The sequence below is a fragment of the Colossoma macropomum genome, unplaced genomic scaffold (assembly GCF_904425465.1).
Source record: "Colossoma macropomum unplaced genomic scaffold, Colossoma_macropomum, whole genome shotgun sequence".
Taxonomy (NCBI): Eukaryota; Metazoa; Chordata; class Actinopteri; order Characiformes; family Serrasalmidae; genus Colossoma; species Colossoma macropomum.
Genome location: NW_023494791.1, coordinates 4,489,979 through 4,516,908, shown reverse-complemented (window position 1 = coordinate 4,516,908; position 26,930 = coordinate 4,489,979). Strand labels below are relative to the sequence as shown.

Genomic DNA, 26,930 nt, shown 5'->3' with positions numbered 1-26,930 from the left:
TTTTAAATAAGTATTCAATGCCTATTTTGCTGTCACAGTTTTTGCATATTTGGAATCAATAATGGCAAAATACATACATCATCTAAACTGCTTATCCTTCTGGGTTGCGGTGGGGTGCTGGAGCCTATCCCAGCTGTCATTGGGCGGAAGGCAGGATACACCCTGGACAGGTTGCCAGTCCGTCGCAGGACAGACAGACATACACATTCACACCTAGGGGCAATTCAGCATGTCCAATCAGCCTGACTGCATGTTTTTGGACTGTGGGAGGAAACCCACGCAGACACGGGGAGAACAGGCAAACTCGACACAGAAATGACCCTGGTCGCCCGGCCGGGAATCGAACCCAGGCCCTTCTTGCTGTGAGGCGACAGCGCTACCCACTGCGTCACCGTGCTGCCCATACTGGCAAAATGTTATGTTAAAATGAATTAAAAACACAGCTGGCCCACAGATTTGCTGAGATTTTTTATTTTTGGCCATTTTTAGTTGTTGAGTTTGACACCCCTGGTTTAAAGCAATGAATTTGCCACCCAGCACTAACAATTATAACCTGACTTTTCAGATTCAGATGACACAGCCACTCAAACAGAGTTACTCAGAGAAGCTGGGCAACTTGGAGAACCAGTATGGAAGGCTGCTGGTAAGTGGATTTACACTGAATCCCTTCGCTCCTTAAAGCAAGTTCGATCAGTTTCCTATGAATTTCCCATGATTCTCTGTTTTCAGAACTGTTCCAGAGAGAGACAGAAGCACCTGGACAGCCTGCATGACTTTGTGTCTCACGCCACCCAGGAGTTAATTTGGCTTAATGAGAAAGAAGAAGAGGAGGTGGCCTTCGACTGGAGCGAGCGGAACAGCAACATCTCCAGGAAGAAGGACTACCATGCTGTGAGTCCAGCCAGCAGTTCCAGCCACAGTCTTCTTCTGTCTGTCTTCACGATTTTTCAGCCTGTGCTGTGAAGAGTAGATAAAGCAGTGCTTATGCTGCCAGTAATTGTAGGTTGCTTGCAGATTAAATGATAAAAACGAGTTATGCAATAATGAGATTATGGCTCCCACACGTTTGTAATTATGGTGGAGTTCAAAGTCGCTTTAGGAGGAAATGGCTTTGACCTCCCCGAGCTTAGGTGTTAAAACACATCCACGTTTCTTGTCCCCCCAGGGAGGAAGGGTGATATCAATTTACTCTTTTAAACGTGTTTAAATGGTTTATAAGCTATTGTGCAAACTGATCAGGGAGCTTTTGTATGCAAATGTGTCATTAACATGCTTAAAAGTTTGACATCAGTCAATATACAACGAGATATAATTAAGTTTATTGTATTTACGACCACTAAAGTGTTTTTTAAGATGCTTTAATAAGTATTTCAGGGATTTTTAGTTACATGTATGTAATACGTTATGTTAGAAGCTGATTAGGGAGCTTTTGTATGTAAATGTTTCATGAACAAGTTTGAAATCAGTCAATATAGAAGGAGAAATAATTAATAGGTAAATAAGTTTATCATATTTACAGACACTTTTTTCCCAATAAGATGTTTTATTGAATATTTTAAGGATTTTTAGTGAATATATGCTGTAAATTTTAACATAATCATCTATTCGCAATACTTTTGTCAAGTTATCCATCTCAGGATTTTAAAACTGCTTTTTAAATATGAGGCATTCTCGATATTACATTTATTATAACTTAATTCTTAATATTCTAGGCTTTCTCTGTCATTTTAGAGCCTTCTAGAGCTGTTCCATTGGAGATTTCTTTATTTTTTACAGCTTTCTAGTGTCCAGCTAGTTATTTGTGTGGTATTAAATTACACAGGACCAGCACACCCAGTCCAAACTTTTGAAAGCGTATTAAATACCAGTGTGTCTGGAAACACATGCCTTTGCATGTCAAATCATTATATTAATGGTGACAGGCGCAGAGTACTCTGCCAAAAAGCCTCAAGTATCTTATTTCCCTTCACAGGAACTGATGAGAGAGCTGGATAAAAAAGAAGGGATGATCAAGTCAGTACAGGACCAGGCTGACAGCCTTCTACAGCAGAACCATCCAGCCAGGCTAACAATAGAGGTAAAGTGTGTTGTGTACACCTGAGTGAGCTGTAATCACTCTAAGGCTGGCCTGAACTGCAGTTTACGGGCTTAAGTACTTTGTGAAATTTCCAAACAAGTACATGAAAACTCGTTCTCAGAATCTCCCTTAAAAACAATAATATTTGAAACATTTTTAGTGGATGAAATACATACAGACACATGTCTTACATCCATCAAAACGAATGCCTTTTTTAACTCTTGCGACACTCCCACTTCCTATAGTGCTCTAAACTATATTGAAATCAATCAATCAATCAACCTTTATTAAACCTCGGAATACATTGAGGGAGACACTCATTTACAGTGAAGCCGAGTAATACAGGAATCAGGGATTGAGATGTTGTACAGTAAAAAAAATAAATCAAATGCTATAATTAAATAATAAAAATCATAAAAGTAAAATTGAATAATAAGAAGGTACCAATAAACTGTTAAATCAATAAACGATTAAAATTACAATATTGTAACTTATCAAGTAAAAGAGCAGATAAGGATAAAATAAATAAAAATATAAATTAAAGAAATAAAAGAAATAGATGTAAGACAATAAGTTGACAATAATAAAATAAATAAGAAGTATACTAATAAAAGAAATAAAAATAATGGTAAAAAGGAAAGAAATAAAAGTACAAAAGTAAAAAATTTAAAGTAAAACGTAAAAACAATAGTTAAGACATAGTTTAAACATACCAAAAGTCATATTAAAAGTTAAGTAAAATCAAATAAAGCAGTTGCAGGCTGTGCGGAGGTGGTTAGAGACTAAAAGTTTAAAATGTTATAGTAAATAGTAAATTACTGAAATGCAGTGAAGTTGTTGGTGTGGTAGTTTCAGGGCAGCTCCTGTGCTGTACTAACTCTCTTCTCTGATAACAGCCGCAAAAAACCTGTTATTGTGGTTTAGTTGAAATAAACAGATCTGGGGCCGTATTACAGAAACATCTTGTTTTCTTTGTCTTAACTTAAGATCTGACAGGTCAAGATAAGTTTTTCACAAATTCGTATTACAGAAGCGAATCTTATCTTACAGCATCTTATCTCAAGTTAGGAAATCTTAACTTACTCGAATGAAGTCAACAATCAACTGTCTTGTCTGTTGCCTAGCAACCGACCATATGTGCACAGCAGTCATCAAAATAATCAGGTTAGTTAGCCAGACAGCTAACGGTAGCTACTGTTACTGATGTAAAAAAGGTCACAGAAAACTAAAGCGTGATAAACTTTAAGTTATGAATGTTGTTTTAGTGCTTTGTGCTGTTTATCAGAGTCACCACTCCACAGTTTCAGTCTCCATTTCCCAAACGCTTTAGCCGAGCGCGCTAACGATATTCCTCCTAATAAACAGACACACGTTCAGCTCCGTCTCCTCATTATTCACCTCCATCACTGTAACATTTCATCATCAACATTAACACACGAAGGTGGTAAGAGGGATGGTGGAGATCGAGTCTGCAGCGTCTGAGATTTTAAAACGCTGGTAGGAAAAAAACGCTCATTTGTCAAAACACCTTTTTCAGTGTAGATAAATGTAACGTGATTATGCTAAGTTAGTTATAGTGAACTGTGCTGTCTGTCACCGCATAAAACGATAGAAACAGTTAAACAGAAGGTAAGACAGCTCTGGGGTTGTACAGGACAGTATTTAGGAGATTTAGTCTAGTTAGGATGTTCCTGTAATACTGTTTTCTTATTTGGAGTTAATGATAAGATTATGAACTTAAGAGCTGTTGTTCTGTAACAGCTTCTGTCCTGAAGTTGTCATGGCGACTATACAAATAAAATTTCAGACTTAAGTAGTTTTGGTAAAATAGGTTTTAAACCTGCTATAAAACTGTTTCATTAGAAAAGAAAGTGAGAAAAAGAGCTGATACTCCCATCTGAAGTGGTTATATACCAACACTGAGTAGACAGTTGGATGTGTGGTGGTCCTCAGATGAGGATCAATACACTTAAATATTTTAGATAATTCCTCAAACTCACATATCTCAAATTCTGCACTGAGCATTTTTCTCATTGTTTGATAATTTAAAGCTCTTCCACACACGCAGGATTTCTTTCTGAAGCATCTCTGCTCGTTTAGCTTCAGTGGCTGCATAGAAAGCAGCGCCGTTTGTTGCGCTTTGAGGTGAAGAGATGTGGATGCGTGGCATGAATTTATGACCTGAACCAGTTATAGTTTATTTATTTTTAACATTTTCTATATTAACAATAACTGTTCTATCTAAAGGCCTTGATGATATTTATTTTAGGACGCAGTTTTTGTGGCTTAAAAAGGACAAAGCCTTTTAATACTACATAGTGAAATAAATACCAACATAACAAATGAACACTCGAGTATTTGAATTATTGTAGGCAGCCCTGATCACTTCAGGCTTCACATTTTGATATTTTGGACAGAAACAGACACTCAATAATGTCCTGTCGCAGTTATAATGCTACATATTGTGATTGTGATATGTGAACTTGTTAAACATTTTGGATGTAAAAAGATTGGCCTGCTTCATTTTGACCAAAATCATTGAGGTTTGTGTGAATAGCCTGATAACTTAAAACAGAAACTGATCTAGAACATCTGACGTTGTTCAGGATGCTCACAGTATACTTCAGAAATTGGGATTTAGTAAAAGATTTACTTATTTTACTACTTTTTGCGACAGCAGTATTGCAAAAACCGATGTTGCCATAAAGATTAATAAAAGATATGTTGTGCAGCGCTGTCAGATAATAAGATTAGACCTTTCCTCTTATTCTCACCGTCCTCAGGCATATAAGGCTGCCATGCAGACGCAGTGGAGCTGGATCCTGCAGCTCTGCTACTGCGTGGAGCAGCACCTGAAAGAGAACACCGTTTATTTCGAGGTGGGTCACACAGCCCGTTTTCCCTGATTCACTAAGAAAAGTCCTGCTTTGTCTAATTCACTTCAACATTTGGACTTTTTCCCCTCCTGACAGTTTTTCAATGACGCCAAAGAGTCCATGGACTACCTTAAGAGCCTTCAAGATTCCATTAGCAGAAAGTACAGCTGTGACCGCACCAGCGGATTACACAGGCTGGAGGACCTCATTCAGGAGTCTATGGTTAGGAATCGTGCAAAAACGTCCAGTGCGTTATACATCATAAGTGGCTTTCCTGATAATTGGTCTAACTGGTCATGTGTGGTCACTGCAGGATGAAAAAGAGCAGCTTCTTCAGTACCGCAGCACTGTCGCTGGATTGGTGGGACGAGCAAAGTCCGTCGTTCAGCTCAAGCCCCGCAACCCAGAGAACCCCGTCCGAACCTCCATCCCTGTCAAAGCCATCTGTGACTACCGACAAATAGAGGTAAACCTGTCACAATTAGAACTTCTCAGCCGATCATTAAGCCGTATAAAAACTGCAGTTAATTTCTTTTTGTTATTGAAGTACGAAAGCCTACCTGTTCATACAGAGTTATAGAGATACTGAGGCATTATTAATATGAAATAAACACACATTACTCACTGCCGCCCTCTAAAGGTAAATACATTTTCTTTTTTCTTTTAAATTTATTTTCCTCGATCCACCAAATGAAAACACCCCCAGTTCAAATTCAGCTTGTTGCAATGTAAACATACAGTTTTGAAAGCAAACACACGCACACACACACACACACACACACACACACACACACACACATCATTTAAACCGCTTATCCTTCCGGGTTGTAGTGGGGTGCCGGAGCCTATCCCAGCTGTCATTGGGCGGAAGGCAGGATACACCCTGGACAGGTCGCCATCCATCGCAGGGTGAAAGCAAACAGCTGTGGAAAATAATAGTGATCAGCTCAGTTTTGGGAAAGGAGTTTGTTAGTGTAGTGCTAGAATGCTTGTAGTTAATAATAGGGCTGTAGCTGATAATAATATCATTTTAGTAAGTATTTTCTCAAACAGTAAAAAGGACCCACCAAGCCATGTATAGTTTCTTAGATAGTCCAAAATATTAATACATTTTATAAGCTGTATAAATCTACAGTACGGTGTGAAAGTTGTAGGCACCAAATTAGATTTAAACTGCTGTTTATCTGGGCAGTGAGAGTTTACTTTCTCAGAAAAACTAATATTGGAATAAACACCATAAGCAGTGATTTGTTCAGTGTGATTTTTTAACCATTTCAAAACCTATAATCAATCAGCTTCATTATACTTCATTATGTTACATCAGGTGTGATGGAGCTGGAGGGATCCAGGAGAAATCTGGAACCAAACTTTGTTCTTAAAATAGCTCAAAAGATATCAATGACGTTTTTTTCAAAATAAGAGATCCTTACGGCTTTCTGCTGTTTTTATTTTTAATTTGCATTTAATTTAAAGCTAATAAATATGTATTTATTTTAATTTTAATGATGCATTGTTTTTACTGGCAAAAACTCACTTGCTGCCAAGAAAAATAGCTTGGATGCTAAGACATCTGCACAGTAAGACAGTTGCAAATTCTATATATATAAACTTTATAAACACTGTGAGGCAAAAATGTATATAATGCAAATTACCAACAAATTAATACTGTTCTTCAAGATTAATTTTAACTTTCAACTCATGGATTTTTTTTGTTGAAAATTTTTGAGTAGCTGTTAATTAATTGATAATAATTAGCTAGAGTAATGCAGCAGGAGAATGAAGCTGACTTCTCTCTTTCTCTTTGTCTTCATAGATCACCATCTACAAAGACGATGAGTGCGTGCTGGCCAGTAACTCTCACAGAGCTAAGTGGAAGGTGATCAGTCCCTCAGGGAACGAGGCCATGGTGCCTTCTGTCTGCTTCAGTGTGCCCCCGCCCAACAAGGAGGCGGTCGACATGGCCAGCAGGTGGGCACGACACATTTGCCATTCTCTCTCACTCTTTTCATCCTCCCAAAAAATCAATACAGTTATTCAGTTTACCCGAACCACTCCCTTCAAACCGCAGTATCGCTTTACACTGCTTTTGAAGGTAACACAATATTGCAGTGTATAATGACTGATGGGAAGTCTTTTTGAGTGTGTGAATGAGTGCCCGGTTCTCATAGCGTGCATTTTCTCTTTTGTAGGATTGAGCAGCTGTATCAGAACGTCCTGGCTCTGTGGCACCGCTCCCATATCAACATGAAGAGCGTGGTGTCCTGGCACTACCTGATGATGGACATCCGCACCATCCGCAAAAGCACCGTTGCCTCTGTATGTGTTTTATATTTGTACCTACAGTCACATGCAAAGGTTTGGATGCCCTGGTCATATTAGGTGTTTTTTGAGTGTTCAGATACTGTTTATATGCTGAATTTAAAGCTGCACTATGTATATTTGGAGGATTTGGAGACCTCTCTGGTGGAAATGTGTAATTGCATGCAACCTGAGGAAGAGCATTTTGTAACTTGGGTTGTGTTTCGGCTCCCTTCCTCAAGCAGATGCATCTGATGATGGTGAGCACACTGGGAGTCAAAGCTCAGTCAGAACTTGAGGAATCTATTATTATCATATCTTAATAAGTATAGTGTTGATTTTGCATTTGAGACCTAAATATTGAGCCTTTTTAAGCCTCTGCATGTGATGTTAGTTTTGTCGCTGTCCAATGAAAAACAAGTATCTCCAAAATATTAACTTTACAGAGACAAAAACACTCTTACCTTTCAATGTAAGTCAGTGTAAAGAGATTTTGTTCCAAGTGATTTTAGAGCATCTCTTTTGGTCCATTCATCATGAAATTTTTACACAATGCAAAGGACGGCTGGTGTGTTGAAACAATGTGGAAAACTAAAAATCAACAAAAATGGAGATACATGGTTTTTATTGGACAGCGATGATATGTAAAGACGTATGATGTGGCCCGAAGAACTCCGGTGCCTCTGACTTTTAAATGATTATTTCAGGCTTCACCGGGAGACTCACAGCAGCACGTGATCAATATGTTTTAGCCTATTTTTCCCTCAGTTAGGTAACCTCTTTTAATTTTAACAAAAAATCTCACATAGTGCAGCTTTGGGGGAAAATATTACATTTCATGTTTTTTTTTTCCAGTATGTTAAACAAATTTTGCACTAAAATTAGCAGAGTACATACATACATACATCATCTAAACCGCTTATCCTACTGGGTCGCGGTGGGGTGCTGGAGCCTATCCCAGCTGTCATTGGGCGGAAGGCAGGCTACACCCTGGACAGGTCGCCAGTCCATCGCAGGGCAGACATTAGCAGAGTAGAGTATTTTTAAGTTATTTTCACTTAGAAAATCAAACTCCAAACATCCCAACATGCATATGACTATACATGAAAATTAGCCAGAGAAAATGAAGAGGCTGAAGGGCTGGGAAGATTGCAAGCATTAGCAGAACGTTCCGCAGGGCTGGGTAGATCACAAGCACTCAGCTCTCATCTAACTTAATCACTGCAAGGCACAATTAACCGACAGTACCATTCCTGCAGTTTATGAAAGCTAATCGTGGCCTGTCGGGACACATTTTCTCCAATAACCCCTCTTTGTGCTCAGTGCCATAGCTAAAATGAGCAGGGCAGGGCGTTCGCTGACTGCGTTAACTGTTTCTCCTCAGATTAAGACCATGTTACCAGGCGAGCACCAGCAGGTCCTGAGCAGCCTGCAGTCCCACTTTGAGGAGTTTCTGGAGGACAGTGAGGAATCGGAGGTGTTCACCGTGGCAGACTGTGCTCAGCTGGAGAGGGAGGTGCTGGCCTCGAAAGAGTACTATGAGGAGCTGCTGAAGTCTGCAGAGAGAGGCAAGATCACCCAGCCACTGTTTCTCTTTCCTCACATTAACCCAGTGCTGCTGGCTAAACACATTCCCCCTTAAGCTGCTTAGTTACAAAGTTAATACCTTTTGGAATTATTCCTGATCCAGACCTGACCTGTGCTGTCCACAGTGGGGTCAGTGTGTTGATATGTGAAGCGAACATATCAACACAGCTATGTACACTGCCCAGCAAAAGTTCAGGGACTCTTCTTTTGCCTTATTTTGAAAATTTTAGTCTTTAATTTTCACTGTAACTGCAAAGGTTTTAACACAAAACACTCGTCATCTAAGCTGTTTATCCTCCTGGGTTGTGGGGGGTGCTGGAATCTATCCCAGCGGTTGCTGGACAGGTCGCCAGTCTGTCACAGGGCAGACACAGAGACACACACATTCACACCTAGGGACAATTTAGTATCTCCAGTTGGCCTGACTGCATGTCTTTGGACTGTGGGAGGAAACCCACACAGACACAGGGAGAACATGCAAACTCACACAGAAAGGATTCTGGTCGCCCGGCCGGGGAATCGAACCCAGGCCCTTCTTGCTGTGGGCACACATAACAGGTCCTTACTAATGCATTTTGCTATACTCAGCTTCATGCATTTCGCCTAAACAGTGATTTGGTGTTGGTTTAAATGTCCAAACAACTTTTAAAACCATGTATCGAATTTTTTTTGGCCCAAAGTTCAAAAACCTCCTTTTATTTTGACCAAAAAGTGGTCCCAAAATAGGGCTTTTGTCAGGCCTTCCTTCAGTTTTGCAGTTTTTCCAAAGAAAATGGCAAAAAAATAAACAGCTTTTAAATTATTTTGTTATTGCACCCAACAAAGACAGGGTGAACATTCATTAAAGGGCCCAAATCATGGAAAACTGAATTTTCCTTGCTTTTTTAAATGAATTTGATGAGTTTGATGTAGCATCAACACCGTCAAAGTTTCAAAACATACCGTTCACTACCCCGTCCATGCCGTCCATATTTGGAACGGAGTCTGTTTTGTATTCATTGTTTTTGTGATGTCACAAAAATCAACTTAATATTCAGCCTACAGCAGTTTAGGCCCGCCTGTTTACACTGGAGGTGTAAGCACAGTGACCGAAACAGCCTGTTTAATTAAGGGATAAGGAGAGGTTGGAAAATGGTCATGGAAAAAGGATTTATGACTGTTTTGGAGTGTAAACACACAAAAATATCAGAAGTGGACATGAAGGGTAAACGACAAAACATAATTAATAAGAGAAATGCAGGATAGGAGATAGGAAAAGACCTTTGAAAAGCTAGATGTCTTCAAACATTGTTACTTGACATTGTCACTAAAAAGAAAATATTAAAATTAGGAAAACTATATTGGCAGCTATATTTTTAAAGCAGCTGTGTTCAAAAACTGTTAGTAAACGTAATTATAAAAGCACAGTCTTGGGGTTTTTTCACAAGTATTTGTATTTTTTGATGTTATCTGTCATTTTGGTGGTGCGCTCAACTTGGAGATGTGCTTAGTGTTTGACTTTGATGCCCTCTTGTGGTCAACAGAGGAACACGAGGAATCGGTGTACAACCTCTTCATATCAGAGGTGCGTAACTTCCGCATGCGCGTGGAGGCTCATGAGGAGCAGCTGATCCGGCAGATCCGCACCCCCCTGGCCCGAGACGACCTGCAGGCCAGCATTCAGCGCATCAACGAGCAGGAGGTAACGGCCTCTCAGTGGGCAGCATTTGTCCTCCACCATGCAGACTTTCCTTTTGCAATCGTGCAGCAACTTTCCTACATGCTTTACCACTGAGCACTGACTCCTACCTGCTCTCCTCCACGCCCGCAGAGGAAGAAGGCAGAGTTAGATCGGCTGAAGGAGGACCTGGAGGTGCTGAAGGAGAAGTGTGAGGTGTTCTTGAGGCAGGCTGCCAACTCTCCTTCCGTCCCCACGCTCTCCTCTGAGCTCAGCGTCCTCACTCAGAGCATGGCTCAGGTCTACTCCATGTGCTCCATCTACCTGGAGAAGTGAGTGCTTCATCTGCTCACTGGCTTCCTGAAGGAGAAGCAGCAGTCTGCTACGCTGAGGGCCTGACTGATATGAAAATGTCACTTATGCTGATTTTAATGAGCTACAATTAATTCCTAAAACTGATAATATTGACTGATATTATTTGAAAGGGTCAGTAATAAAACCAGTTCCAAGTGAACACTGCTTAACACCTACATAGGCACTTCATGACAACTGACATAAACCAGTGCAAACACTTAAATGTGCTGATGTCGCTCTCAGGTTGAAGGCAGTGAGCTTGGTGGTGAAACACAGCCAGAGTGCCGAAGCTCTGGTCAAACTCTACGAGGCCAAGCTGTGTGAAGAAGACGCGGTCAACGCTGACATCAAGTCTATCGATGCAGTTATGAGCACTCTCAAGGTAAAGTACTGACAGGTACCTCCGTTTTAGAGAAGGTGCACAGCTCATCTGTATCTTTAAGAGACGTTTTAAGTTCTTTTACTAGTTTTTAAAGCTCTACACGGCCTTAAAGCACCTGCATATCTCACAGAATGTCTGTCTGTTTATGTGATCTTAGATATACTGGCCTTCAACGGACACCTATAAAATAAATTTTTAGGGCTCCCGAGTGGCGCAACCGTCTAAGTGTTGGCCCTATCATCAGGAGATCGCGAGTTCGATCCCTGGTGATGCTACAGCCGTCTGTAGCCGGGAGTGCAAGAGAGCACAATTGGCCTCGCTCTCTCTGGGTGGGTAGGATGGCCCCTCCTTCTCCCCCCCTATCACTCAGCGCGATGCTAGTCAGCGCAGGCGTCTGTTAGCTGACGTAACAGATCTGGCGGTTGGCGCTTTCCTCCGAGCGCGTTCGGCTGTCCAGTGACGTTGCGTGAGCGGCAGTTCGAAAAGATGCGGTGGCTCTTCACAGGTCTCGGAGGAAGCCTGTGTTAGCCTTCACCCTCCTAGCTTTGATGGTATCGTGTGATTGGGGGAGTCCTGACTAGCGGGTGGAACTGGCGACGACTAAATTGGGGAGATAATCGGGTAAAAAAAAATAAATAAAAATTGTTTATACATCCATACCTGTTGCTTATTGCACTGCCACTTTGTTTATATGGCCATAAATATTGCACAACTATTAACATGTTATCGTTTACAGCGTTTAGTCACTCTGTTCATTCACTGGATGTGACATGCACCACTGCATTGTCACCTGCATAATATTTATGTGATTTAGTTTAATTATTTTTATACTGTACATTATATTTTATGGTCGTTTTAGTAAATTTTATTATTTTTTTATTCTTCTATCTATGCTTCTGTATAATAGTGCACAGTAATACTTTTACTCTTGTTTTGCTCTTTACTTTGTGCTGCTGTGATTGACGACCTTCCCTCTGGGATTAATAAAGTGATCTGTCTATCTATCTATCTATCTATCTATCTAAAGAAAATATGGAGAGACTCTTTCTGCTATTCAAGCTCAGTGTTCACTTTTAAGACTTTTGAAAACATATGTTTTGTAGTTTTTAATTAAATATGTATACATTTGTATAGAATTTGCAGAAGTTTGGGCCATATTTCATGTTTTATTCGTTTTCTAAATGAAAGTAAGTGAACACATCCTCTACAGAGAACACACTTCTACACATTTTAATACACGATTACTGTTTATTTGAACTGCAGTTTAATAAATAATTTAATTTCCAATACGGATTTAACATATTGGAAAAAAAAATAAAACATATAAAGAGTCCTGTGTTATTTTATATGTTTTAGTTTAAAATATTCAAGTTTTTATTCCCAGTAGAAGATGTGTTAACATGTCTTCACTTCACAAATGTGCCTTTCTTTTTATATGCATCTTTTTAAATGAATGTGTTATTGTGTATTTTAATTAATACTATTAACGTTATTCATTTATTTTATTGTTATTACTGAACAGCAGCAGGGAATGGAAGAAAATCACACACCTTTATTTTCCTTTATGACTGAACTTTATCACTTGTCTGTAAAGCACTTTGAGCTGATGCCTGTATGAAAAGTGCTCTATAGCTGAAGTTTATTATTATTAGTAATAGTAGTGTTAAATATTTCCAACAGTATATTTCTTTGCCTGCACTATTTTTTCCAACACCAGTAATGCATGTTTCATTTGCAGCAATGGAGATCTGAGATAGACGACAGGCGAGAGGTATTCCACGACCTGGAGGACGAGCTGCAGAAAGCCAGAGTCATCAGTGACCGTATGTTCAAGACGCACAACGAGAGGGACTTTGACCTTGACTGGCACAAGGAGAAAGCCGAGCAGCTTGGAGAGAGATGGCGTAACGTCCACTCTCAGATTGAAAACAGGTCGGTCAGGCATTTGATACAGTCAAAACAAGTAGATATTTGCAGTAATACTTCTGCCTAATTTATCTGAAGGAAATATTTGGATCCTAAAATAATGAACCCTCTCACACTGTTTTCCTTGTTTACTGAGAAACGCAGTTTCAACATTATTCTTTTCTCTTTTAGACTTAGGGATCTGGAAGGTATCAGCAAGTCTCTGAAGTACTACAAGGACACATACAGCAGCCTTGACGAGTGGAGCAAAGAGATGGAGGCCAACCAGCTGAAGACTCAGGAGAACCAGCCTGAGGACAGCAAAGCTTTGGCTGAGTTACTAAACCAACAGAAAGTAAGATTTCCTCTGTCTCAGAGCCTTTTCAGTACCACTTTACAGTAAGACCACCCTTATAAAGAGTTTATGCATGGTTTATAATTAGTTTATTAAAGCTGCACTATGTAAGATTTTTTGTTAAAATTGATCTGACTCGATATTTAGGTCTCAAATGCAAAATCAACGTTATACTGACGAAGATATAAAGACAATAGCAGTTTTTCAATGCGCACTTTCACATGTTGCATGTAATTACACATTTCCACCAGAGAGGTCTCCAAATCCCCAATAGGGATTGAGTCATATGACTTGGACTCGAGTCGGACTCGAGTCATAAATTTGATGACTTGAGACTCTACTTGAGAAAATCGTGAAAGACTTGTGACTCGACTTTGACTTGAACAAAAATGACTCGGACTTTGACTCAGACTTCAACATTAAGCCTCGGAAAAATTTGACATCGTGAAAATAGAAGAACCCTTTGGGTGCTATATAGAACCCTTTTCAAAAAGGGTTATTAGAACCCACTACAGCACATTCTTACGAACCCTTGCATGATGCAAAGAGCACTTTAACCATGCAAAGGATTCTTTGAGTATTTTTTAACGGTTTTCTAACCCTTGACCAACCATACACCACTAACATGCTGCCGTTAAAAGGCTGTATTACTGTTACCTTTATTCAGTGTTATGGCCTTAAATTAGCTGAAAAATGCATAATGACTTGTTTAGGACTCTAAGATTAGGACCATTGACGTGGGACTCGTCTGTACTGACTCGGGACTCGACTATCTCGACTTAGGACTTGACTTGGGACTTGAGTGTCAAGACTTGAGACTTACTTGTTACTTGCAGCTTGGTGACTTGTTCTTACCTCTGCTTATAACACATAAATAAAAAACTTTTTTTTATCATTGCTGTTGCACAAAAATCTTGTGTTTCCATTTTTGTTGTTTTTTTTCTTTTTTTTTGCATAATTTGAAAACTTCAGTTACTCTCTGCGTTCTGTTAAAATTTCATGATGAGTGGACTGACATAAAGGCTTCAAAGTACTTGGAAAAAGATCTTTCCATTAACTTCCAGTACTAGTTAAGAAAGAGTTTTCCTTCTCCTGCAAAGTTACCATTTCGGAGGTACAAGTTTAAAGCAACATTATCTTACTTTGTCTTCTCCATCAGTCAGCATTAAACCTGTCACCTTCATCAGATATTCATGCTCATCAAGCATAACCGCTCACTGTTTCCATTTTAAGTGTTATAAACTACTTTTTAATGATTTTTAAAGTGTTATGATCTAATAAACAAATTGTAAACCAATCATAAACCCTTTATAAAGGCTGTCTTATTGTAAAGTGGTGCCACCTGTTCTATATGTTTTGTCCTTTCAGTCACTTCATGAAAAGTATGTGTCGTTTCAGGTACTTGTTGCAGAAATTGAACGTAAGCAGAGTAAGATTGACGAATGCCAGAAGTACTCGGAGCAGTATTCAGCCGGAGTAAAGGTCAGTGCGGCTTATCTTTCAGAATAAATCTGTTAAGACACTGTGAGTGTAGGGTGTTAAGAGATGGCATATTACATTCTCTTTTGCTTTCAGGACTATGAGCTGCAGCTGATGACCTACAGGGCCATGGTGGACTCTCAGCACAAATCCCCTGTGAAGAGGAGGAGGATGCAGAGCTCATCAGATGCCATCCAACAGGAGGTGAGGACATAAGGACATGAAAAATAACTAGAAAATAATAGCAGCTCATGAAATAAAATACAAAGCTTGTAATAGATGTAGGTGTTTGATTTCAGACAGCTTATGAATTGTCCTTCTTTTTCTCTTCAGTTTATGGACCTGCGCACTCGTTATACAGCACTGGTCACTCTCATGACTCAGTACGTGAAGTTTGCAAGCGAAACACTGAAGAGGGCAGAAGAAGATGAGGTAGGACGTGTGCAGTAGCCTTTTTGTTGTTAGAACTTTTTCACACTTTTTAAAAATTTGTTTTATGATTTAAAAGCACAATCAGTGATTTGAAAACCATTTTTCTGTCAGTTTTATTGTATAGTCCCGTTCACATTCATTATGGTGTTTATAGACCAAATTGTATGGCTTCCTATATCACTTTGTTGAGACATTTTGATTCTGTTGTTTGTACATTTTTTCCATTGCCTTTCGGTCTTGATCTGTAAATGTGAAGAGGGAAACGTTCTTCTCAAGCCTGTTGCAGCAATATTTATAAAATTTCTGTGCCAAGAAATTATTGCTTTACGATTCCTGATTGTGGCTTTATACTGAATTATTTCATTATCATTATTGGAAGACTTGTACTATTACAGCTGTAATGGTTTCATTGTCCTGCATATGGAATCTCTTTGTGAATGTGTTTAATGACTTTTCTCTGGGTCTCTTCCAATGCACATCTGTTTATCTGACACTTTCCATCCCTGAACAACTGCTGTCGGTCACTTATTTGCTTTTTTGTGCATGTTATTTGGGTATAGTATACTTCCAGCCATGCTTCACTCTTTTATTACAATGGGAGTTTTGGGAAAATCCACTTTTCATTACTTCAAACGTGAAACTACGTGCATTATTTCTTCACGGGCAATAATGCACAACAAGGTAAACAAAATATGCTGTTTTCTTAATCTTCCCTTTATACTAACTTAAGCTTAGAATACAAAATATGCAGTATTTTGTATTGTTGAAGGTGATGGTGTTTCAAATTAGAACTCAAAAGCCTTTCTCTAGGAGGTGGAGGGGCACTTTCACGCTTGGTTTGGTAAGTGTGCAAGAGCTTGATCTCAATTTTCTTTCCCTAGCCAGCGTTTGGAGGATAATTTTACCTTTAATTTCAGAGGAGGTCATCTATGGAAAGGGCTGAATATAGGAGCTGGATGGAGAGTATGGAGCTACAGAAATCAGCAGGTGAAGAGGAGATCTCCAGGCTGCGACGGCAGGTACTGGAACTGGAGGCTTCTTTATCCGACAGGCAACAGCAACTGGACATTCTGGGAGGAGAGCTGGACATGCAGAAAAAGTCAGTCGAGGAGTTGAATGTGCAGAAATCAAAGGCAGAGTATGAAGCACAGCAATACCGACTTGAGCTGGAAGGTGCTATTAAATGCAAAACTGCCATTGAGCAAGAGCTAAACCATTGCCGACAGTTGATTCAGCAGTCAGAGGCCAAACAGGTTTCCATGGAGGAGAGCCTCCGCATGCTAAAGAAGAACATAGAGGAGAGCACGCTGGCCCGCAGGAAGCTGGAGGAGCACTTGCGCCGCAAGAACAGCGACGTACAGGATCTGGAGGAGCACAGGCGTACGTTGGAACGGGAGTTGAAAGCCAAGGAAGACGCTGAGGTAGAACTCCTGAACCAGGTTAGGACCATGGAAATGGATCTCACTCAGCAGTCTGAAGCTAGAGGGCTCCAGGGCGAGTCACGGGTGACACTGATTAGGGATGGTATGCAGAAATCTAGCATCTCAAGCAGCGTTCAGCTTCTCCATTCGGAAGCGGAAGCAGAAGCCCTGCAGTACAAGATGGACGAGCTGATGATGGGCAAAAAGAGAGCAGAAACGGAGATCAAGACTTTGAAGTCTGAGCTGAACTCTGTGCTTATGCACAAGAATATGGCAGAAGAGAAAGCACAGCGCTTCAAAGAGCTCCTGGACGATGCAAATAACAGGCTGATGAAGCTTCAGGTGGAAATGGAGTCGGACAGGAACAGCAACAGGCAGAAATCTGAAGACCTGAGGCAGGAAGCCTCTGAACTTAGGAAATCTGTCTATATATTTCAAGAACAAGTCAAATCCCTCCAGCGAGACAAGTCGTCACTAGAGCAGAGGGTGCTTTTTCATAAAACGGAGGTCGACGGCTTAAAGGAACAGCTTAAGATCAATCAAGGGAAGCTTCTCCAACGGAGCACCAGCGAGCAGGAGAGTTGTCAGAGGTTGAGATGTCTGGAGGAAGAGCTTTCCTCCAAGCAGGCTGAAGCAGAACAGGTGAAATTTAAGGTAACTGAGCTAACCAGGATAAATCAGCTGTTGGAAGGCGATATCAGGCATCTTACGGTAAGTATCGAGTCCTTCCAGCAAGAAAAATCACTTTCCGAGCAAAAGATAAAAACACTGAAAAACGAGCTGGAAAACTTGAAAGATCAGCTGCAGAAAGCCAAAGACGACATGAGCATTAAGGCAAGAAGTGAAAAGGACATGCAGCTGAAGATCAAGAACCTTGAGTTAGAACTCCAGAAGAGTGATTTGCAGGTTACCCAGCTTACAAAGAAGGTAGAAGAACTGAGAAGAGTCAACATGGACAGTGAACGCTCCGTGAAGAGCCTGAGAGCTGAGCTTGATAAAGTTAACATGGACGTCGGCAGCAAAGATCAGCAAATCAGCATATTCAAGTCACAAGTGGAGAGCACGAAATCTCAGCTGAAAATAGTCGAAGAGGAGCTAATTAAGAAAACCCAGACGGCCCACGAGCTTCAAATCAAACTGCGGGACTACAACGAGGAGACGAAAAAAACCTCTGAGCTCCAGCAGAAGGTTAAATCTCTCACAGCGAATGTTACCAACTACGAAAAAGAGATCCGAAATTTAAAAGCAGAGCTTACTTCCATATCTATGGAGAAGAATCTAGCCAATCAGAAGGTTCAGGAGCATAAAATGGAGATGAATAACCTGAACATGGCTCTACAAAAGGAGTCAACAGAGGGCAAGAAGAACGTGGCGAAGCTGAGGGAGCTGGAGAACGAGCTTTTACGATGCAAACAGACCATAAGCAGAGTGAGCGGAAGCTCTGAGAAGGCCACAGTCAACCTTAAGCAGGACATCTCTACTCTTCAGAGGGACAAGCAAGCTGCTGACCAGAAGTTACAAGGTCTGAAGACTGAATTCGACGAGCTGAATTCCACTCTCAAGAAGACGAAAAGACGAGTTGCAGAGAGTGACTCAGGAATGGAAAATGAGTCAGTCCAAGCTCAAAGACGTGGAGGCAGAACTACAGAAGAATAGGTTCACCATCAAGGAGATTAGTTCGAACTCTGATAAATACACGACAAACCTGCAGCAGGAGTGCTCCAACCTTCTTAAACAAAAGGGCGCCGCGGAAGAAAAAGTCACCACTTTGGCGTCCGAGACTTCGCAGCTGAAAATGAAATTGGAGCAAACCCAAGAAGAGGTGTTGCAGAAGCAGAAGGAAACCACAGCTGCTAAATTGAGATCGCAGATGTTAGAGGACCAGTTGGAGAACTGCAAGAGAATGCTCGAGGACCTGAAAGGGAAGCTTGAACTGCAGAAGAAGGGCTATGAGACTCAGTTACAGCTGGTGCAGAATGAGATGGAACAGAAGCTGGCATTGCAGGAATCGCGCATGAAGCTAGACTACGACAGGAAGTCAAAGGAGCGCTCGCATAGCGCTGAAACAATCGAGCGAGACAACAAGCAGCTCTCGCATGAAGTTGAGAAGCTGAAAACTTTGCATTTCAACACCATGAAATCCAAACAAGATGCTCAGCAGCAGCTTGACAGCCTGCGAGCTCAGTTGGAGCAATCGGAGAAACAGAAAGGAGTTCTGGACCTTGAACTGCTCAAAGCAAAGTCTAAGATTGCAGAACTGGAGACGGAGAAGATCAAAGTGAAATCCAGTATATCCCAAATGGACAGTGTCCGTAAAGAGAGCTCAAAAGAAACAATAAGGCTGAAACAGATGCTGACAGAAGCGGAACGGAAATTAGAGTTCACTGAGAATGAAGCTAAAACTCTGAAAGAGCAGGTTGCTTCATACATCAAAGAAGTGAAGTCTTTACAAGAGAAGAATTTAAAGCTTGAAGTCACTGTCAGCTCCTTAAACAAGCAGGTGAAAGAGATGGAGGTTGTAAATCAAGTCAGTCATCAGTGTGCCAAAGATGGGGAGCTTGCAAAGCTGAAGACTGAGTTGATACTGACACAGAAAATAGTGTCTTCATATGAAGAGGCAAAGCGGAATCTGGAGGAGGAGCTTAAGAAAATGAAAGAGACTTCTGAGGTACACAAGTGTTTACTTGTTACTACAATATATTTTTGTAGATCAGTTGTTTTGGGGAGCCATTGTAGTTCTTGGACCTTTCAGATTACGTTACAATATCCCATTATAAACATTTGATTAATGGTTATTAATTAGGTGATAAATACCTCAAAAATCATTGATACGTAGTTCTAACATATACATAAAAGGGCACCAGCAACATTAGTATCAGTATTACAGCTGTCGGCATCACCAGACATTCATATTCATCAGATGTAGTCAGATCATCAGATGTTTTCTGTATGCTTATTAATGATGCTTAAGGTGTTCATGACCTAATTAATAACCGTAAATAAGCTGATTTTAAGCCACTCATGATCTCTTATTAGTCTTACTGTAAAGTGGCACCAGAATTACTTTTCATTGCACTGAAAAACGTCATAATAATAACCATATTCAAAAAGTTTAAACGCATGTTTTGATAAGTGAAAATAAGTGAACACATCCTCTACAGAGTACAACTTTGGCATTTTTGGCCAATTTTAGTGCACAATTTTGTGTTTTTTTTGCTAAGTTTAAGCTATATGAAAAAAAAGTAAATATAAAATATGAAATGTGCCAGGCCACATGTGTTCTCTATAAAGGATGTGTACTTTTCACTTAGCAAATGAACAAAACGTGTAGTTCGACATGCAGGGGCTCCCAAACTTTTGCCCATGGCTATTTAGTTAAGTATATTCTAAATACTCTAAACAAGTTAAACCCATACTGCCTTCATTTTTATAGCTTATTTGCAGAAATATTCAGTACCTAATTTTGTCTGTCCATCTCACATTTACAGATTGCTACTTTGGAGAAAGATAAAGTTCTGGAGGAGTTGAAAAAAGTCAAACGGGATAAAATGGTAACAGTGACTCATAGATCTCAGGAAGAAGCCCTGAGAATGACAGAAAAGTCATTAATACAGGAAAATCAGCCAAAGCAAACGGTGTCCACTACCACCCGTAGTAGCGTGTCTGAGCAAACATCCACAACTAGGAAAAGCTCACTGTCAGACAAAGGCAAGTCTGGGAAAAGCCAGTCTGTATCATTTAGTGTCATCAGCGCTGAGTCTTCCAGTGATGCTACAGATTCTTCACAGATGGATAAACAAAGTGAATCATCCTCAACAAAACTTCAAGGTCTCAGGGGACGAATCAGTATTAAAAAGTTGATCAAAACCAAAATAATAACTCAGGAGCTTGCTCTGAAGTTACAAACAGGCCTGATAACCTTGGAGGAAGTGCAAGCATCACTAGCCCAGTTCAACGGCAAACCTGCTTCAATTGCCGGGATTTACCTGGAATCCAGCAAGAAAAAGATATCCTTCATGGAAGCCGCAGAGGCAGGTTTAATGGCGAAGACCTATGCTATTGAGTTCTTGGAAGCTCAGGCTGCCACAGGAGCCATCATTGATCCAGTCACCGGTGAAAGCTACACTGCTTTAGATGCTCTTGAGAAAGGCATCATCGGAAGAGATTTGAGGGACAAGATAACAGAGGCTGATAAAGCAGTCAGCGGTTACCCTCATGGAGGAAAAATACTTTCTGTGTTCCAAGCAATGGAAGAAAGAATTGTGGAAAGACACAGAGGGAAGGGGATACTTGAAGCACAGATTGCTACCGGAGGATTGATTCACCCGTTGATTGGCATGCGGGTTCCATTAGATTGTGCCATTGAGCAAGGACTCATAAATCAAGCCACCCTTCAAACTCTCTTTGATCCGGTCAGTAACCCAAAGAGCTTCCATAATCCAGAAACAGGACAGAGAGCGTACTATGGTGAACTCCTGAAAATGTGCGTATATGATGTAAGTGGTGGAGTTTATCTTCTCCCTTTGGGGAACACCATATTTCCAGTTTCTCCCCAGCCAGCACCCACAGAGTTTCAGTCATCAACAGTGCCACCGGTGTGGAGATGTCGACGTACGAGGCCTATAAGGCCAGACTCATAGACATCAGAACCTACCTGTTCCTCTCGCAACAGGAGAGTGAATGGCAGGAGACAACTGTTGTGGACTCGGATGGGAACACTTTGCATATTTTGACTGACCAGAAGAGTGGACGGCAGTTTTGCATTGAAAATGCCCTGAGCCTGAAGATCCTTCAAACGAGTGAACTCCACAGCTACCATAGTGGTCAGATGACCATCTGGGAGCTTGCAGATCTTCTGATTTCTCGAAAGGTTGCGATCAAAGTTACGGACAGCCCCATCGCTGGACTCTGGGTCGTGGCCTTGAAGAAAAGGCTCTCTATTCTCAAAGGACTTCAGCAAAACCTTGTGGACAGACTGACCGCGTTGAAGCTTCTGGAGGCTCAAGCCTGCACCGGGGGTATCTGCGACCCGGCATCTGGGGAGAGAGTCCAGATTGCAGAGGCACTCCGCCGAGGACTCTTAGATGAAAGTTTTGCTCGACAGCTGCAGCAGTATGAGCAAGCCTACTATGGTGTCATTCACCCTCAGACTGGAAGGACGTTGACTGTGGCTCAAGCAATGCACGAGAACCTGTTCCCTAAAGATGTCGGACTTCGGTGTCTTGAGTACCAGCTTGCAACTGGAGGTCTGATAGACCCAGAGAGCCATAACAGAGTTTCGGTGCAGCAGGCTATCCGAAACTGCCTTATTGACAAAGCAACAGCTGCACAGTTGAAAGATGACCACTCGCTTCCCAAAACTATCACCTGTCCGAAGACAAAGCGAAAAATATCCTACAAAGAGGCTCTGGATAAAGGTGTCTTTGATAGTCATACTGGACTCCTGTTGCTTGATGCTACAAAGCCTCATAGCACTGGGGCTAATTCATCTTTCCAATACATTTGGACCTATCGTCATTTCTGATGTGGTATTTACATGTCAGCTAAAATGTGGGGGGAATGGTTTAACCAAAAGGAATAGTTTAACCAAAATTCTATTGAATGCTATTGAACATCATTCAGTATTGCTACTGAATGTCAATAGTCACTAAATAGTACTAAGCAATGGCACCATGCAAATGCATGGCCACTAGCTTCCATTCATTCTCTGTCACATTAGCATATTTGGTCAAGCTATTCCTTTATTATCTGACAGGAATTAGCGAGGCACCAATATAGGAACTGATACACATTTATAAACTGGTGAAATTGGCACTAGATTCAGCTGGATTTGCATTACAAATGCTGCATTTATTTATGTATATTGTTATGTAGGGTTACAAATGCAGTAAAAAGAATAAAACAGATCTTTTCAGAAACATCAGCCAAATCTAAATATCTGTCCGATGCTAATACATTTTTTAAAGCAATTATCTGCCCAGATCGATACACTGTGCTTCCCTAACAGGAACTTGTTTAGTCAATTAAATAACTTTTTTTTAAGTATCAAAATATTTTTATAATCATATATGTGCCTCTGCTTATTGGGAATGTAGTTCCCCGTAAACATGTATGTACATGTGTATGAATGTCTTTAATCTATGTGATCCGTGTTTTACATTTTCTCTGGTTTATCGAATGCCCTCTACAAAAACTCGCTTGATTAAAACTCACGATCCCGTTACATCGTACTTCTCAAGATATTAAGCGAAATGGCGTGGAGGTACACATACTCACAAATCTAAACACCGTGGCAGTTGGTTTGTTTTTGTAATTCACCCCACAATATTTTCTTTATTTGTGAAATTCAGAAATCTGTTGAGGAGGAGAAGAAAGAGCACGCCAGTAAAGTTAACAAGTTATTGAACTGGATGTCCGATATGAAAACGAGCCAGAACAAAGATGGAAAGGCTTTAGCTGATGATAAAGCCAGCACAGAGAGCAGTAATAAGCAGCAGGTAAATGATTCTGTTTTGCTCAATGATTTTTCATTCTACTAATTTCATTTTCAAGAATTTGCAGGTCCTCGAGAGATGGCGGGGCTGACTTCAAACAAGCAGTCAGAGCACAGAGTTCAAAGTGTTAACAATACTTCAAATGATGTATGTACAATGTTTGGAATAAAGAATTGTATTGTGTATATTTTAATGCATTGCTCTCAGATTTTGTTATCGAGTGTATTTCTGCATTCTGTATTAAACTTTTCCATGTAGAGAGTGTTATAAACTCTGTTCCTCTTCAGATGGACAAGAAATGTGTCTATCGAAAGTTTCACAAGCACACAAATCAAGCACACACACAAATGAATAATACAGATATACATATAGTCACTTTCCATGTCTCCAAAATGGTAAGAGGAGAAGGAAAAAGCATTATTTATTTTTAATGTAAGTCAAAAATAATAATTTGGAGTATTTGTCATTTGGAGCATTTCTGTTGTTCCATTCATTGAAATTTTGATATAATGTAAAATGATGCAGGAAAAAAAATGAACCAGAAGTACTGTGGTCTCCCAAGTTTCTGTGGTGCGAGGCAGACAGAGCCCAGTCTGAAAGCCCTTCACATGCTAACTTCACACAATTACAGCTACTAAAAATACAGTTTGAATGACGTTTTGTTGATTTTCTGGGTGAAAATAAGTGCACAATTCCTATTTTTTGCTAAATTTAATTGGAAAATATAAAATGATAAATAAAATGTGTAGTAACCTTTGCACATTTTATTTTACATGTTTTGTTGACTTTCTAAGTGAAAATAAGTGAACATATTCTCTACAGAGAACAAACTTCTGCACATTTTAATGCACAATTACTGTTTCCTTAATTTAACATATTGGGGTGCAGCGGAGTTGAATACAGTTTAGCCTGTGCGAAAGCTGTCACATATTTCTTGTTTTCGTGTTTCGTGTTTTTCCAATATGTGAAATTCAGCACGTTAACAGTATTCATCAATATGCATTAAATGTGCAGTATGTGTTCTCTGTATAGGTTGTGTTAACCTATTTAAATGAAACATGTAATTTGACCAGGGGCACCTAAACATCTGCAAACAAACTTGTCTGTTCACCTTCCTGCCTTTGGGCAGCAGAGCAGAATAAATGACAGGAGTTTACAGTTTGTATCCTGTAAAAATCTGCTCTGTTTTCATTTCTACCGCTCTGTCCTGCACCCTCAGTACACCAACTATGATAAAAGCACATAATACCAATGAGAGGACAGTTCCACTTTCAAACACGCAGGAACACTTTACAGTGTATCTTGAGAAGCATTACACATACTTTGAACTTGCCAGATGAACATGTTTTGTTATTTCATACACTGTAATAACTTTTCTCCAATAAGAACTAATTAATAATAATAAGTAATGCATTATTACTACTCATAACAGTAGCTAATAATAAGTAATAACTATTCACCAACAGTATTTTTTAAGTGGTTTTACTTGATATTTCAAGAATTCTATGAACACAAAGTCATCAAATGAAAAAAAAAAATACTATAATCATCTATTAACTTTTTAAATTCAATGAATTTGTTCTCATTCTCAGCTTCCTCTGTAATTTCAGGATCTGCTACAGCTTTGCTCACCATTCTGGACACTGAAATGTATTAATTTTCATTTTTACAGCATATTTGAAAGCTGTGAAGTTGCAAAGGAGCAGCAATTTAGAATCATGTTATACATTTTACTGCAAAAAAATGGGTTATTTTTACAATGCAGCAACCCAGAATACTGTGCTCTCCTATGTTTCTGTGGTGCGAGGCAGACCGATCCCAGACTGAAGGCCCTTCACAGGCAAACTTAACACAATCACAGATATAGTTTGTATAGTTTGTGTAAACAGTGATTCCAAACCTTCGAACACTAGTCTATGCGTGCATTTGTTATATTTAAGTCATTGAACAGAGTTTTTTCATGCTCTCTAATAGCCTAGAGGAGAAACAGTTAATTTACCAGTTTGTATACTTTCATAGCAAAGAGTAACAGTAGCTCAGTCAGTTATGGCAGTTATTTCCCAGGTGAATGTCACAGATGTTAATCTAATGCCAGAAAGCTGTTGTATTCTTCAATAAAGCAGTTGAGCTGGTTGTGATGCATGTGACACCTAAATATCTTCTACCCCAGCAGCTATGAAAAAGAGAAAAGAACGCTCAGTGGCTTTACCATGAGTGAAAAGAGTTCAAATGAGATTTTGCAGTTAATGACTTGTATGAGCATGAAGTAGTGTGTGCAACACTTTACATGTCTTCTTACCCAATTCGTGAATTAGCAATAAATATGGGCCTCTATATCACAGTTGTCGGAAGAAAACCTCTCCAAAATGGTAACTTTACAGGAAAAGGAAAAAACATACTTCACTTTTAATGTAAGTGAATGGAACCAGACGTTTTTCCAAGTCATTTTGGGTTGTTTCTTTTAGTCCATTCATCATGAAATTTACATACAATGTAAAGAGCAACAGGCATTTTCAAAATATGTCAAAAACTGAAAAACGTCAAAAATGGAGGTATTAGGTTTTCTTCCAATAACAGCGATATACAGACGATTCAAATCTGTATGGCTGTATTTCTTGAGTATAACGTTGGCAAACATTTATTTTTTCAGTTATCATGATGTTGCAGTATATCGTATAGTTTGTGCATTGCCAAGTGAAAAAAGGCTATTTGTAATAACAAAAAATAACAACACAGCCCTTTTGCTAAAAATATTTTCTGTTTACTTTCATCACTGAAGGTACCAATGGAAGAAGTTCTGACAAAGAAGGAGCAAATTGCAGAAGCACTGAGAAGCACTCAGCTGATTCTAACCAAACACAGTGACAAGTATGTTATTTTTTGTTATTTTTTAATAAATATTACTCACAGGGTCAGGGATATCATGATCAAAATTTGTTTTTCTCTGCTGTTAGGATGACTGAAGAAGAAAAGCGTGAAATGAAAGAGCAGCTGAAATCTCTCCACCAGGCCTACAGTGAGCTCTCTCAGCAGACTGGAGAACAGGCGCCCTCTGCTGAACAGGTGCGACGGATACCCTCAAACAGTAGCAGCCAAATAAACGGTTCCTGGCTATTAATGTGTGACAAAGGCACATATTCTCACTGCATGGCTGTGCATTTTCGGCATGGTACTGAAATTAAAGCCACATTTACACTAACCTCTGACTCATCTCTGAAAGTGCCCTGACAGGGAAGCATCGTTCATGCAGATTTAAGAGGGTTTAATCTGGTTTCCTCATCAGGAGGACTCATACTTATGGTACACGGTAAACTGAGTATGCTGTAAACATTGCATAGCATGAGTGTTTAACGTCACACAGCCTCTTTCTGACTTCACAGCAAACCCCAGGAGCTCTTTCTCCATCCTCAAAGGTTTTCAAGACACTACAGTAATGCTCAGTGTGTTGTCTCTAACCAACTGTTGTTTTGCAAAATACTGAAAGTTGTGTTTACAGATGCATGACAGCTTCTAATTCCACTCTTCTTGCTGTTGAAATTCTGACTTGCACTCTTGAAAATGAACTCTTACAGTCCATAGACTTGTTAAATGGGTGAGTACATGTTTAATATAA

General features: G+C 40.0%; 2 protein-coding genes across 2 annotated transcripts in view; both read left to right on the top strand.

Moving 5' to 3' along the window:
* The window catches only part of dst (dystonin), a 277,698-nt gene that overhangs the window by 136,080 nt on the left and 114,688 nt on the right, over positions 1–26,930 (top strand). Inside the window, 20 exon segments of the mRNA XM_036573677.1 lie at positions 566–643; positions 730–891; positions 1,973–2,077; positions 4,861–4,956; positions 5,050–5,175; positions 5,267–5,419; positions 6,767–6,921; positions 7,143–7,269; positions 8,636–8,819; positions 10,362–10,519; positions 10,649–10,827; positions 11,093–11,231; positions 12,970–13,163; positions 13,329–13,491; positions 14,890–14,973; positions 15,067–15,174; positions 15,304–15,402; positions 23,174–23,320; positions 26,097–26,185; positions 26,272–26,380. Of these exon segments, the coding sequence (XP_036429570.1) occupies positions 566–643; positions 730–891; positions 1,973–2,077; positions 4,861–4,956; positions 5,050–5,175; positions 5,267–5,419; positions 6,767–6,921; positions 7,143–7,269; positions 8,636–8,819; positions 10,362–10,519; positions 10,649–10,827; positions 11,093–11,231; positions 12,970–13,163; positions 13,329–13,491; positions 14,890–14,973; positions 15,067–15,174; positions 15,304–15,402; positions 23,174–23,320; positions 26,097–26,185; positions 26,272–26,380 (2,655 nt within the window).
* On the top strand, positions 18,305–23,165 carry LOC118810122 (desmoplakin-like). The gene is given in 3 exon segments (XM_036573676.1): positions 18,305–19,491; positions 20,312–21,338; positions 21,341–23,165. Coding segments are annotated over 3 exon segments (3,096 nt in total). The 5' UTR covers positions 18,305–18,429; the 3' UTR covers positions 22,348–23,165.